The sequence below is a fragment of the Parasteatoda tepidariorum genome, chromosome 9, assembly GCF_982258835.1.
Source record: "Parasteatoda tepidariorum strain Cologne lab strain chromosome 9, Ptep-v5.0, whole genome shotgun sequence".
Classification (NCBI taxonomy): domain Eukaryota; kingdom Metazoa; phylum Arthropoda; class Arachnida; order Araneae; family Theridiidae; genus Parasteatoda; species Parasteatoda tepidariorum.
The window spans coordinates 24,599,128-24,613,600 of record NC_141763.1 but is presented as its reverse complement, the minus strand read 5'-3'; the positions used below and the strand labels follow the sequence as shown (position 1 = coordinate 24,613,600).

At 34.3% G+C, this 14,473-nt stretch overlaps 1 protein-coding gene across 1 annotated transcript in view; it reads right to left on the bottom strand.

The window, feature by feature from the left end:
* Positions 1-14,473, bottom strand: part of LOC107442789 (uncharacterized protein CG3556) — a 36,354-nt gene that overhangs the window by 20,839 nt on the left and 1,042 nt on the right. The window contains exons 2-3 of the mRNA XM_087151059.1: positions 9,799-9,962; positions 4,307-4,481 (exon numbers count right to left, since the gene is read on the bottom strand). Of these exons, the coding sequence (XP_087007185.1) occupies positions 4,307-4,481; positions 9,799-9,962 (339 nt within the window). The remainder of the gene's footprint in view (positions 1-4,306; positions 4,482-9,798; positions 9,963-14,473) is intronic.

Genomic DNA, 14,473 nt, shown 5'->3' with positions numbered 1-14,473 from the left:
CGATACAATATATATATATATGGAGCACTGAAAAAATTTTTTAAAAAAACAAAATAGAATACATCACATTAAATAATAAAAATCACGTAACAAAATGCAAAGAAAAAACAGAACAAAACATAAAACGAAATCTATAAAGCAAGTAGCGAATTCAAAAGAACTTATATAAATAGAAAATTTTCGAGAATGATTTAATATATTTTCGTAATAAGATTTCCAGATTACAAAATATGAAACGGAAGCGCAAATTAAGGTTAAAGCGTAAATAGAGGGATTTTGTTTTATAGTGCGTTCTTACTGCAGTTCTGAAGCACGTTTGATTTGTTAGTTACCAAGGATGGGCCAGTTAATGGATGTGCGCAAGGTAATATTATATTAGATTATTTAAGGAAGTTTGCAGTTAATTGATATTTAATTATGCAATTTTAATGATTTTAAAAAATTAACTTTTATTTAACCCTTTGACGGTCAGGGAAATGAGCAGTTTTCGTTTCATTAATTCGCGCAGTATTACGTGCAAACAGTAGTCGAAAGTGGCAGCTGTTCTCCACCGCCGTTCTTCAGAAAATGTCACCATTCTCTGGCGATGCCAACTGCTCCGTCTTCTGGAATTGTTAGTTAGAATAAAGTGGTAGCAAATTATGTAGTAAATTTCGTTGGAGAAGGACAGTTACGCCTACTTTTTAATAGAGTAACCAGAGGATAGTTGTTCTAACGTTGCATTTTATATGTTACTTATAGTTTTTGATATTTAGTGGTGAAAAAATTACCTTAAAGGAAAAATATTAAACTGAAAGTAACTTGACTTTCGCTATCACTAGGAAATAACGAAGCGGAGCAAGTTGGCATCTCTGGATGCGGTAGATAGCTCGCCTCACGCGTTTTAAAAATTTCTTAAAGTATTCGTAGTACATAAATAACAGTTTTTACGTACTTTTCGTTTTTAACATAGTCAATGCAGAATAGTAATGGCGAACGAGCTCAGCTCGTCAGCGCGCAGTGGGGAAAAATTTCACTACGCCAGTAGTGCTCGTTACTAACCATTACGGTCAAAATCTTGCTCCCGAGCGGAACTCGTTTGCGCGCATTATGAGGCACGATTCGATTGCGAGCTGAACTCGTTGTTAACCGTCAAAGGGTTAAGAAAGGAAAAGAGAGAGGGAGAAACATGAATTGCCTGCTTTGCACATGGTGATTTGGGTCACGGATTTGCCCGAAATGGATCCGAAATTGACAGTTTTGGATTCTCCACTGACAACAGAAAGGCTCCTATGTGTTTGTAGATAGTGTGTCCCCTGGTGAAGTGCTGTCTTACAAACACACATATATTTTAATTTTTACAGATTTAATGTTTGTTTGAATTTCTAAATTAAATAAAGCAAATTTGGTTTTAGCTGCTTTAGGCGCTTTTCCATTTTGATTTAATCTTTTAATAGTTAATTTATTTCTTTGTCTCTTTTTGGCTTTTGTAAATTTAATTCATTTTCTTATTATATATAGAATATATATACACTGGTGTGCAAAACGTAAGCAACTAGTGCTTTTTCGGCCACAGCTCCCCAACAAAGTATAAGATAGCCATGAAATTGCAGTATAATATGCACGTAAATCAGTAGAAAGATTATTTGTATGCAAATTTTAGAAATAAAACGTCGTAGGTGATGTAAGTGTACGTAAACCTTGTGGGTCGGCGCACGCAGGTCAAAGCTGTGATAAAAGGATGAAGAGCACCGTAGTTAAAGACATTCGATGCAAGTGATTTGTTTTGTGAAACATGTCTTCAAGAAATCATTTAGACGACTTTACTCGAGAAAGCATGATTGGGAAGCTTGAGGAGGGGCATAGTGTGACCATTGTCGCCGAAGAGTTCGGGATCAACAAAAGTGTTGTTTCTCGTGCTTGGAATGCCTTTAAAACAACTGGTACAGCTGTTCGGAAGGTTGGTGGTGGCCGTCCAAGGAAAACAACACCAAGAGATGACCGTTACATTGTCCTCCAGGCGAAAAGAAACCGTTTTCAGTCAGCGAGCGCCATATCTCAGCAACTATGCACAGTCACAGGACGACAAGTATCAAGATTTACAGTGGCCAGACGCCTCCACAAAGGTGGCTTATTTGCTAGACGTCCTGAACGCTGCATACCTTTAAAAGTTAGCCATCGGCGGCACCGTTTAGAGTGATGCAGAAAACACGAAACCTGGACACTTCATCAATGGAGTCGTCCTCTTCACAGATGAGAGTCGTTTTAGTGCTACAAGCGATTCTCAACGTCAGTTGATCTGGAGAGAGATGGAGCTCGATTTTATCCCAATAACATCGCAGAAAGAGATCGTTACGGTGGTCCTGGATTTGTCGTCTGAGGCGGACTGAGCTTCAGATCTTCGACCGAGGTTCTCTAACTGGAGACCGCTACTGCAATGAGGCAATCCTACCCCATGTGCGTCTGTTCCGAAGGGCCATTGGACCAGACTTCATTTTTATGGATGACAATGCCCGGCCACACCGTTCTGCTAATGTTCAAGAGCTACTGGAAAGTGAAGATATCACACGAATGGATTGGCCAGGTTACTCTCCAGATCTCAATCCCATAGAGCATGTGTGGGATGCATTAGGGAGACGTCTTGCGACACGACAGTATCCTCCTGGCAACAACCATCAGCTGAAAGATGCGTTAAAGGAGGAATGGAGACGTTTACCCCAAGAACTCCTGGATAATCTGGTGCTTAGCATAGAGAGACGATGCCAAGCAACAATTACAGTAAGGGGAGGGCATATCACATACTAGGGAACATCTGCCATTTGTAATTACGCTTCTTCAGGCAATCATGTGTAACGCCTCTATATGTCAAATAAAGCCTTTTTTTGTTCCATACTCTACTTCAAGCTTTATATTTATTTCTGCCCCGTTATTCTTTTACCATCGTTTAAGAACAAAATAATGTACATCATATTCAAATTTCATGTCAATCGGATGATTTTTTGTAGAGTTATGACAAAAAACGCACCTTGTTGCTTAAGTTTTGCACTCCAGTGGGCAATATATACATACTTACCTGCCAACTTTTTTGGCGCAAAATTTTATTTCTATATTTAAAGTGGTAGTAAAATGTTTGCTTTCTATATATTCCTTGCATTTATAAACTTAATTTATAATCTTTTTGACCACTACTATTATTAAAAATATTTAGCAGATATATTAATATATATATAGTAGCAGAGATGCCAACTTGCTCCGGACAGCAAATATATATTTTAAAGTGGTAGTTTATCAATTGTGTTTCTTGGTTTAATAAATTCAATTTAGTAGATTTTTATCCACCACTATTTGTAAACAATTCGTAGGCTTATATAATTCACCACTTTATAGTATTCTATCACGCTATACCTGTTAAAAAGAAAGCAAAAATAATCAAATATTTGCAAAATTTACTTGTAGTTATTTACCGTTTTTTTTTAATTATTTTGGCGTGTTCGGAGCAGTTGGCATCTCTGTAATAGTATTGTGAAAGTCCACAGAGGCTTTTTCAAAATACAGCGTATATTTCTGCCTAAAATTATACTCTAAATTCCATTTTACTAGCAGTACAGAGATGCCAACTGCTCCGTACAAGCCAAAATAATAAAAAAACGGTAAATATCTACAAAGTAAATTTTGCACGTATTTGACTATTTTTGCTTGCCTTTTAAAAGGCATACCCTCCAACTGCTACGGAATTTCCGTAGTTTCTGAAATCTTCTTTTCAGACGGTAGCAAAATTAATGTCTTAATATTTAAAAAAAATTAATTTTAGCGTAACTTGTCCACTATTACTTATAAAAGTGCAGGCCATATGGCTAGATTCTTAAGTTCTGATAAAAGTTTTATGAGAGATCCATTTGCTTTAAAAATTTCTACTTTGGTTTGCTACCACAAGAAAGAATTATTTTCAAAATCCTCATAAGTTGGAGGGTATGAAATGGTATAGCATGACTAAAGTTCTATAAAGTGATGAATTACATAAGCCTACGAATTATTTAGAAATAGTGGTGGATAAAAATCAACTAAATTGAATTTATTAAACCAAGAAACACAATTGATAAAGTACCACTTTAAAATATATATTTGCTGTCCGGAGCAAGTTGGCATCTCTGCCAGTAAAAAAAATCATCCTCGAAAAGATTAAAAGTTGGCAGGTATGTTTATATATAATTTCCAGGAGTTGCAAATTTAAGAGTGATGCGAAAAGACTCTTTTTAGTCTTGATGAAGATTCTGGGGAATTTTATATCGATAAAATACAGGATTATGTTAATGGAAAGAGTACATACCTTTTCTGAAACTTAATGAAAAACTTGCTGCCTCATGATAGCCAAACTTTACCCTAAACAGGACTTTAACTGTGGATGAAGTCGTTGTAAAATTGTCCAGCAGAGATTGCGACCAATAGTAAACAACTTTGTACTCCGGCATTAATGTTATGAATAAAGCGATATCTGAAACAGGCTATAATAATACTTTTCGTGAGCAATATATAGAATATGTACAATAGCATACAACTAAAAATAACTAAATAGATTATTACATAACATACTGGTTGAAAAAATATTTCCTTCTCTTTTTTTTAAGGAAAGTGATCTATAGCTACCACTTATTTTATTTAAATTTAAATATATAATATTTTTATTTTACTTAATTAATAATCATAGTAACCCTGTCGAAAAGTTTTCCGTATCCTGATCTGTGACTGAATAATCGCCAAGTTTTGGAGGTTTCCGGGCAGCTGCCCGCGAGAGACTAAAAAAAAAAGAATTTTCACAGAAAGGGACCAATTGGTAACCACCCCCGGGGAAACATCTACATGCTTTTTTTTAAAAAAAATTTACAAGTTTTAAATTTGTTTGGCGATTGTAGTTGGCGCGACAGATCACGAAACGAAAATATCCCCCCCCCCCCAGTCGAACAAAGGGCATTACAACAGATGGAGGAGTGAGGTGCGCGCTTCGCGGATAGGGACTCCGTAAATTTACTTAGTCGAAGTCTAACTCAACAAGGCAGAGATGAGCAGTTAATAAATAAGAGCCGTTATTTTGAACTTTTTTTTGATAGGAATGATTTTTTTTATATTGAAGTTGGCTATGAATAATTAATGAAGTTCCTTTCCAGTAGAAAATTTAAGTTCACGATTGCTCAAGGCCATTTCTTTGAAAGTGCAACAAAGTTTTGTATTGCTATATTATTAGTACTCTGCTGCGCAAAAATTAGGAAGAGAACGGAAAAACTAGCACAATATCAAAACTGGAAGTTACAACGGAAGGGAAGGTCTGTGAGAAGGGCAATCACGGTAAGATACAGTAGAAAATTTGCACATGAGCACCATGAGGTACCAGGGGTCATGTCATAAGGAAATAAAATGACCTGGTTTTAGAAGCTCAGTATTTATGTGAATAGTACTGCACGGTATCAATCTGTTTAAGCGAACTGAATACGTTGCCATTGTATGATATGGCCAATAGATAATACAGAAGCTGACAATTGAATGAGTTTACGCGAATCATTGGGAAGATGGAAGAAGGTCGAAGTGTGACCAGTGTGGCTGAAGTTGGGGATCGCCTACACCATCGTTTCATGAGCTGTGAACGCATTTCAGAGGACAGGAACAGCTGTCCGGCGGTTTAGAAGAGGTCGTCTTCGCACTACCACGGCAGTGGTTGACTGGTATATAGGGTGGAAGGAAATGACGGTTGACAGCAGGAGAAATCGCTAGGCATACACAGCGAAGTACTGTACGCTCGATATCGAGTTTTACCGAGCCCAGGAGACTAAACATGGGCGGTCAATTTTGCGCGACGGCCAGTACGGTGTTTCATTAACACTAGCTCACAGGAGACACCGTTTAATATATGTTGTCGGAAACACAACAACTGGACAGATGCGCAATGGAGCCGATTACTCTTTACGACTGAGAGCAGATTTAGTCTGACCAGTGGCTTTGAACGCATACGCATCTGGAGAGAGCAAGAAACGCGCAATAACCTCTCCAACATGGTCGAAAGTGACCGATTTGGAGTTCTTATATTTGGCGGTATCATGCTCGGTGCCTGTACCGAAGATGCACACATATTTCAAAGAGGTTCAGTCACTGGTGTTCGTTATAGCACCACCAAGGTTCTCCTTCCTCGTGTGCTTCTTTTTAGAGGTGATGTGGGTTCTGAGTTCATTTCTCTTCATAGAAGATAATGTTACATTTCATCATACAGTGGCTGTCACAGAACTGTTGGAAAGTGAAGATATTGAATTAATGGAATGGCCGGTAAGGTCCCCGGATTTTAATCCGATTGAGCACATTTGGGCAATCTGGGGAGATGCTTGGCCTTACGTACCCAGCTGCAAGCAACAATTCCGCAGCTACGATTCCCCAGGAGCTTCTTAACAACCTGGTCCTCAGCATGGCCACACGATGTCAATCCTGCGTAGCAGTCGGAGGTGATTATATTCCACACTACATACTGGTATTTCCTTGCCAATCCGGTGTAACATTAACCTTTAGGTTGTTTGTACAATTGCGTTTATTTCAATAAAGTTCTTTCACGTTCTTGTGGATTAGATTTTTTTTGCAAGTTGTTTACTTTCCTATATTCTTACATTTTGAGGAGCGTAAGTTACGATTTTCAACTCTGCTGTTCAAACTTACATTCGAAAAACCACTTCGTCCTTAATTTTTGCACACCAGTGTATATCTCTACTTAGTTATGAACTTGCACTTGTTACATAAAGTATTGTTGCTTTTCTGAGTATTGCTCTGTGAAAGTTTGTGAAAAATTTGGTTTCTGACGCTTTTTTTCTCTTAAAATCTTGGTTCAACAACAGCACCCCAATAATTTCTTTACTGAATATTAAAGTTCGTTATTAGGGCAAGTTCTGTAACTCAGCACTATACTGAGCTTTACATTCTTTTAGAAATTCAAAATGCGAAATCTACCATTTTTTATTTAGCTTTTCTCAAAACAGCATTGTCGCTTAATAAAACTAACTATACCCTTTTGTAGGTAAGCGTATCTACCAACACGCGGTAAAGAAAACTCTATACTATAGTTCGTTCATCAGGAGTTGGCACTTGGCTCCGCCTTCATCACGTGGTATCGGATGATACTATTTCGCTATTTTGGGGAGAAGGATGTGAACAAGACTGTTATTTGGCGATCATATAACAAAAATATTTATTTCGCAATCTTCATGTGCATATTTTGAACATGTGCATTGTATTTCATAAACTAGTTGATATTTCTCTCTTTTTATTGAATGGTTTGTTCTTCTTGAGATATTTAGCTGGGAAAAAGTTTTTAAATATAAATTAGCTAGAATAACGAAAGGCATAATAGCTGATGATAAAGCGAAGTAAGTGACAGAAAAATAATTCACTGCTTGTGTTTGGCCATCACCTTCTACATCAGAAAGCCTCCACGAGATTTCTTATAAGTAGTCTGCGCAGAATATTTAAAAAGTGAACAAACAGTTTGAGCGCATGAAACCAAATTCTATTTTAAAAGTAACTGAGAGGAATTTATGATATATATTTGAGAATTGAATCTGTAGTGGTAGACAAGTAAATAAGACAAACTAATCATATTCAAAGATTAAACAAATTTTTAGACATATATTTGCTACCACTTTCTTATTTTTACTAGATTTTCCATTTAAGGGCTCTTTCGTAAACTGGATTGCCTTCATATGGTCTAATCGGACTATCTATCTATAAAAAACCGTGTGGAGGCTTTGCACGTATTAGAGGTTATCTCGATTTCAAGAGGGGAAATGTTTTTCCTCTTACTCCCCCGCGCTGAAATAAACTCTGCGTCCGAGGAGGAGGAGCCAAGCGCCAACTCCTGGTGAACGAACTATACCTAGCACCATTTTTTTAAGAAAAATTACCTACGTTGCATATAAATTCTACGCTAAAAATCACATCCCACCGCCTTTCTGAGACAATAAATGGATATTTCCTTTCAAAATAAGCTAAAAGGAATTTTATTAGAATTCTATCTGTAATTAAGAAATATAATTATGGTCGAAAAAGCACTAAAGTGTTATGTCATTTAAAAAAAAAAATACCATGGATTTATTAGTAATGTATTTGTATAAAGCACTGTTAGAAAATAACAATAAAACTCGGTTTTCTATCGCTTATTATTTATTCATTTCTTAGTGTAATTTAAAGTTTTAAAATAAAATTAATGGCCCATTAAATGTCGTTTTTTTGGACTCCCTTAATTTTATTTTAAAACTTTAAGTTGCACTAAGAAATGAATAAATAATAAGCGATAGAAAACCGAGTTTTATTGTTATTTTCTAACAGTGCTTTATACAAATACATTACTAATAAATCCATGGTATTTTTTGCATAAGATTTCTCTCCTCTTTCTCCCTTTTACATCCTCACCCAATATTAAAATCTTACCGCCTCATGCACTTTTCCTTCAAATCACTGTTCCAGATATTAGCGATTAGCTCAGGAGGCCACACATAATCAAAAACTATGAAAATCTGATTTGAACTGAACTGAATAAAATATCTGGGCACCCGAGGCCGCTTGCTGCCCTTATCCCATTCATCTTGAGCTTGATCTTTGTGGTGTTTCGATGAGGTTGTGGAATGCAAATGAAGTAAAGGAGTATTCATGTGAATCATTCAGGTTCTGACTATGAAACTGCATCACTGCAATAGTATGCTGCTATTGGTCTGATGTTCTTGACTCAGTGATTCTATAGAATGCCGGATTTCAAACTTTGACGGTAACACACACACGCATATATATATATATATATATATATATATATATATATATATATATACGTTACGGTGAATGACCGAAGTCTCGAAAATGTCGTCATTCACCGGTGAATGTCAACATTCTCGTAGTATGTCCGAAATATTTGCTAAATACCCTTATTTCTGACTTTCATCGGTGAATGTCAACAATCACATACTTGCTTTGGTGAATGTCCGAAATATTTATTACATTCGATTTGATATGAATTTATTCGTGGATATAATTACATTTATTCGATATTTTAATACTTACTGACGATAGATCAGAAGAAACATCAGTGTTTGAAGTATCGGGCCATACATTTACATTTGCCCGGTATACATTTGCTCGGTATACCCTACACTGATGTTTTTTTCAAGGTTAAGTGCCACTGCCCAGTATACATTTGCCCGGTATACCCTACACTGATGTTTTTTTCAAGGTTAAGTGCCACTGCCTGGTATATATTTGCCCGATACTCCAAACACTGATTTTTCTTCTAATCTATCGTCAGTAAGTATTAAAATACAGAATAAATATAAATATATCAAATAAATATAATAATATCAACGAATAAATTAATATAAAATTGGATATAACAAATATTTCGGACATTCACCAAAGCGACTATGTGATTGTTGACATACACCGGTGAGGGTTCGAACGTGCAAGAATGTAATGAAATATTCGATCTTTCACCTACGTATTTGGTGTTTGTCGACATTCACCGGTGAAAGTCAACAACCACCTATTTCGGCCATTCGCCGTAACATATATATATATATATATATATATATATATATATATATATATATATATATATATATATATATATATATATATATATATTAATGTCTCACTCAACCAGAATGTGTGTTATATCAACTGTGTAAAAGTAGTAGTAGTTACGGACACGTCTCAAGAATAATGACTACAATAAAATATTCTTTCTAGAATTTTTCTCTCATTTTATATAAGAAGCAGGCTCGTAATAAGAAAAAAAAAATAATATACCTTGTTTCCGAAATTAAGGCTGTCTAGTTGAATGAAGAGCAAATTATTATCTGAATTATCTATAGTCCAGCATTTATCATTCTCGTTCATTCCGAGTGCGGTATAGGTATCTGAAATAGTGCCATTTGTTTGTCTTCTTTCTATGCAAGAGCAATAGACCAAGCCTGAAATGTATGTATTTTAGTAATCTGCAAGATTGACTAATTAACATTTCATTGAATTATAATTATGTTTTAACACGTTCACGCCGGGAAAAGTGAAAATACTGGTAGAATAACTATTTCAATATTAGATAATATTCGGGAGGAGTTAATCTATTCTCAACAATAACAATTCACTGAAAGGAATTTTATCACCGTGAAGAAGCAATTCAACATAAAAATTGCATCTGTTAAAAACAATTTGTAGATATGGATTTTTATTATTCCCGGAAAAAAACTAAAAAATGAAATTTATTTGTTACCAGTTTTTAAACCGGTGCGCTGCTAAGATGAGACAATCTAGCGTGACCCACCGGTGGGTCACACCGGCGTGAACGTGTTAAGCATTAAAGCAATTTCATACCTGCCAGCTTTTAATCCCTTCCATTACCATTTTTCCCAGTGGTATTAAAATGGAATTAAAACTTCAATTTTAAGCAAACAATACATTGTATTTGAGAAAACTTAAGATGACAACCATGATAGTAACGAATATTAATATATGTGCTTCATTTTTGTAAGAATAGTGGTGATCAAAATCATTTAAAAATTAAGTTTATACAAGAAAAAATAGTATATATTTACTACCACTTTAAATATGAAATAAAATCTTCCACAAAATCCGGAAGAGTTGGCAGGTATGCAATTTAACTTTTGCAGACACAAGAATTTCGCCTTACTCCGCAAATATAACCTGGACCATGGATATAGCGATTTTTTAGCAAACTGCCAGTGGAGTAACAATTTATTTTTCTCAGGTTTCATAAGTGCCGATTGTTAAATTTCATCTTAAGTAATCTATAACCATAGTACAGTAAACGAAAAAAAAAAAAATAGATGCCTCTTATAACTTTTGAACTATTGGTCAGATTTTCATTCAGTAAATTGTCATTGCAATATCTCAAAGAAATATCTTGATTATTCAGCCCCGGTTACCGATAACAGCTTCTTTTGTCGCAAAGAAAACACATTTTTTCTGAAGAAACATATTAATTTTTTTTTGCATTCGATTTAGTCAGCAAGAATAATCCCTATAACCAAATGCCATAAAATTCTGACGTTTAGGGTGTTTACTAAGACGAATGAAAATTTGGCATAAAAAATGGAATGTCTTCAATTTTTGGCACTGGTAGAAACAAATTTACGTAAAGCATCACTCAGGAATCGCCTTCTTTTTGCAAAACTTTTAATAAATTGCTAACGAATTCACTGCTGTAACCTGAAGAATGAGAAGAATTATGCCTACTTTTTTTACAGCGTCATCACCAGAAAACTGCTAGAAGTTGCATTTCATATGATAATTCATATTGTAGATGTGTAGTGATGAAAAAATTTCTTCAAAATGAAAAATATTAAACTAAAAATAACTTAAATATCGTTAATTTCGTTACCACTAGTAAATATTTTTTTTTACAAATCTGAGAAAGATGGCATGTCTTCATTTTCGTGTGTACACGCTTATGGGAACAAAGAAAAAGTATCAATTATTGATAATGCAAATCAGGGACTCCTTTTAACAGTTTAGAAGCCTATGTCAAAATTTGTCGAAACCCTTTTTTTTTTTTAATTGTTTCATTTGAAATGTTTCAAAGCCTATTATAGTTTAGATTTACTGTGTATGGTTACGTACAGTGCGTCAAAAAAAAGAGGAAAAAAAGAAACAGATGACCCTTAGTAACTTTTGATCTAATGCTCGGACCTTCACTTTCTGGGACCCAATCTTAATGGTTCAAAGAGGTAACCTCAAATATTCTAGTTAATTTGTTTAGACTATATTTTACGTTACGAAATAAGACACAAAAACGTTCTTTCTCTGGATAAAAATATAAAAAATTCCAACGAATTTGGATTTCTTACCCCTAAAATGTATGACTTAAAATTCGATTTCTCGGAAATTATTCGGCCGATTTCGCTTAAATTTTTTACTTAGCCATTTAAAATTACTCCCATTAAAATGATGTAAAAAATTACAAACGTTACAATTCAAATATTTTTCAATTTTTATTAAATAAAATATAATAAATATTTACTTTTTTTTTTTTACATGGAATTATTTTTAAGCAAACAAATTTTATAATCGTGCCCAAAAAATTTTCAATTTCCTTAAAAGTTCTTGAAATATGCTAAAGTAACATTCACATTAGGGAGTCCAAAATTTGGATGACTTTCTTGACGGAGCTATGGGAACATGTTTCCCAGATTGCAGCAACCCCCTATATTTTAAGGGTCAGAAATTCGAGTTCGTCGAATAAAGGTAAGTTTATTCAGAGAAAGTACGTTTTTGTGTCTGATTTCGTAACTTATTAATTAATTAGCACATTTGAGGTCAAACTCTCCGACCATTAAGCTTGAGTCCTAAAATGTGAAGATTTGATCATTAAATCAAGAGTTAATCAGGGTGGAAAGCTTTTTTGCTCTCTGTATATACAAATATTCTTTCAAATTAAAGCTTAAGGCTTTATGCAACAGTTTTTGAAGAAAAAAATAATAATTTGTTTAATTAAACACATACACGAACGTATATATATATATATATATATATATATATATATATATATATATATATATATATATATATATATATATATATATATATATAATATATATATATATATATATATATATATATATATATATATATATATATATATACAGTCAAACCCCACTATAGTGAACCATCAAGGGACCGAAGTTTCGGTTCACTATAACCGGGTGTTCACTATATCCGTTACGCAGTCAATTTAACTAATGGTTCCGAAACTCCTCCCTTTTATTACACATTATTCAAATAAATGACTGAAAAATATTATGTAGTAGCAAATAATGTGTTATTTTTCATTACTCTTCGTCTTGCGTACAAAAAAATTAGTAATCTTTAGTTGATGAGCAAACCTCCCCATTAGATATGGAAACACTTCCCGACTCTCAGATAATTTTTCCTGAATTTCTGTTATTCCGCTTTTTAAACCTGTCTCACCTGCCATTCGAGCACATGAAAGTAGTTTCATAAAATCGCTTAGCAAATTCATCGACATTTGCCAGATACTGGAAGATTGCGACTTCTTCGATTGGTGAACCACTTCAGCAATGCTTCTTCAGCATCCTTGCAATCTGCTTTTCTCAACTTTTTTCCACCATCTAAATTTTTTTCATGAGCAGAAATTATTAATTGTCTATTTTTCCATATGTTACAAACTGCAGATTTGGATAGTTTATATTCCCTGTAAATATCAGTTTGACTGCATCCATTTTCAATTTTTCTGATTATGCCCATTTTATCATCAATGGAGAACGTTTTACGTTTACTGCTAATCATAGTTAAATTTGAGACACTTGTTTGCAGGATTTATTTTAACTGAACTGAGAGCAAAAAGGAGTTGAAATGAGGGTCATATCAACACATATTAGTGTCCAACTCTTTGAACAGTAATGAATAATTACTCATTCCCTCTGAAAAAAAATGCATGTCGATCCCGCTGACACCTTACAGGTGCATCGTCTGCCTGGGTTGGAAACATCTGCTTAGTTTGTTTAGGGATGGGAAGGTGAGATAAAAAAAAAAGCAAACAAGAAAAAATGCTTATCGCTACATTCCCCTCTATAGATGGTTTTGAAAATCGGTATATAGATCGGTATATAGTCCCGCAGTGGACTGATCGTTAAGACACGGTTCTCATCAGATCACCGAAGTCAAGCATGACTGGCTGCGGTCAGTGTGCGGGTGGGTGACCCACTTGGATCAGTCTGCGTGGGGACCGAGGGTGTGCGGTATTGGTCCTCGTTAAACTGTGCTACCGTAAAGTGCTTGACTTCGCGTGCAGGTCGTTGGGCTACCGAAGCGGGGGTGCCATCCCCTCTGCAGAGGATCAAAATTGTGATGGCATGTCTTCGGATCATCCTCAGGGATGCTTCCCTGACCGTCGTCAATAGCCCACTGTGAAGCTCTAGTGAGACGTAAATCAACAACAACAAATCGGTATATGTATTTAATTTGAAGTAGAAATTTCAAAATTATTACAAAAAAAAAATTTAAAAAAATCAGTTGAAGACAGAAAAAAGTTCACTATATCCAACTTCCTCACTTTTTTGGTTCACTATATCCGGGAGTTCACTATAAACCGTGTTCACTATAGCTAGGTTTGACTGTATATATATATATATATATATATATATATATATATATATATATATATATATATATATATATATATATATATATATATATTTTTGAATATATATATATATATATATATATATATATATATATATATATATATATATATATATATATATATATATATATATATATATATATATATATATATATATATATATATATATATATATATATATTCAAAAAATTGTTTTGCTAGCTCTTCCGTGGATCTTACAAACGTATAATAGTGATGGTAAGTTTACATAGAGGGGAGTAATTTTAATAAAGTATCTCTTTAATAAAGTATCACTTTAATAAA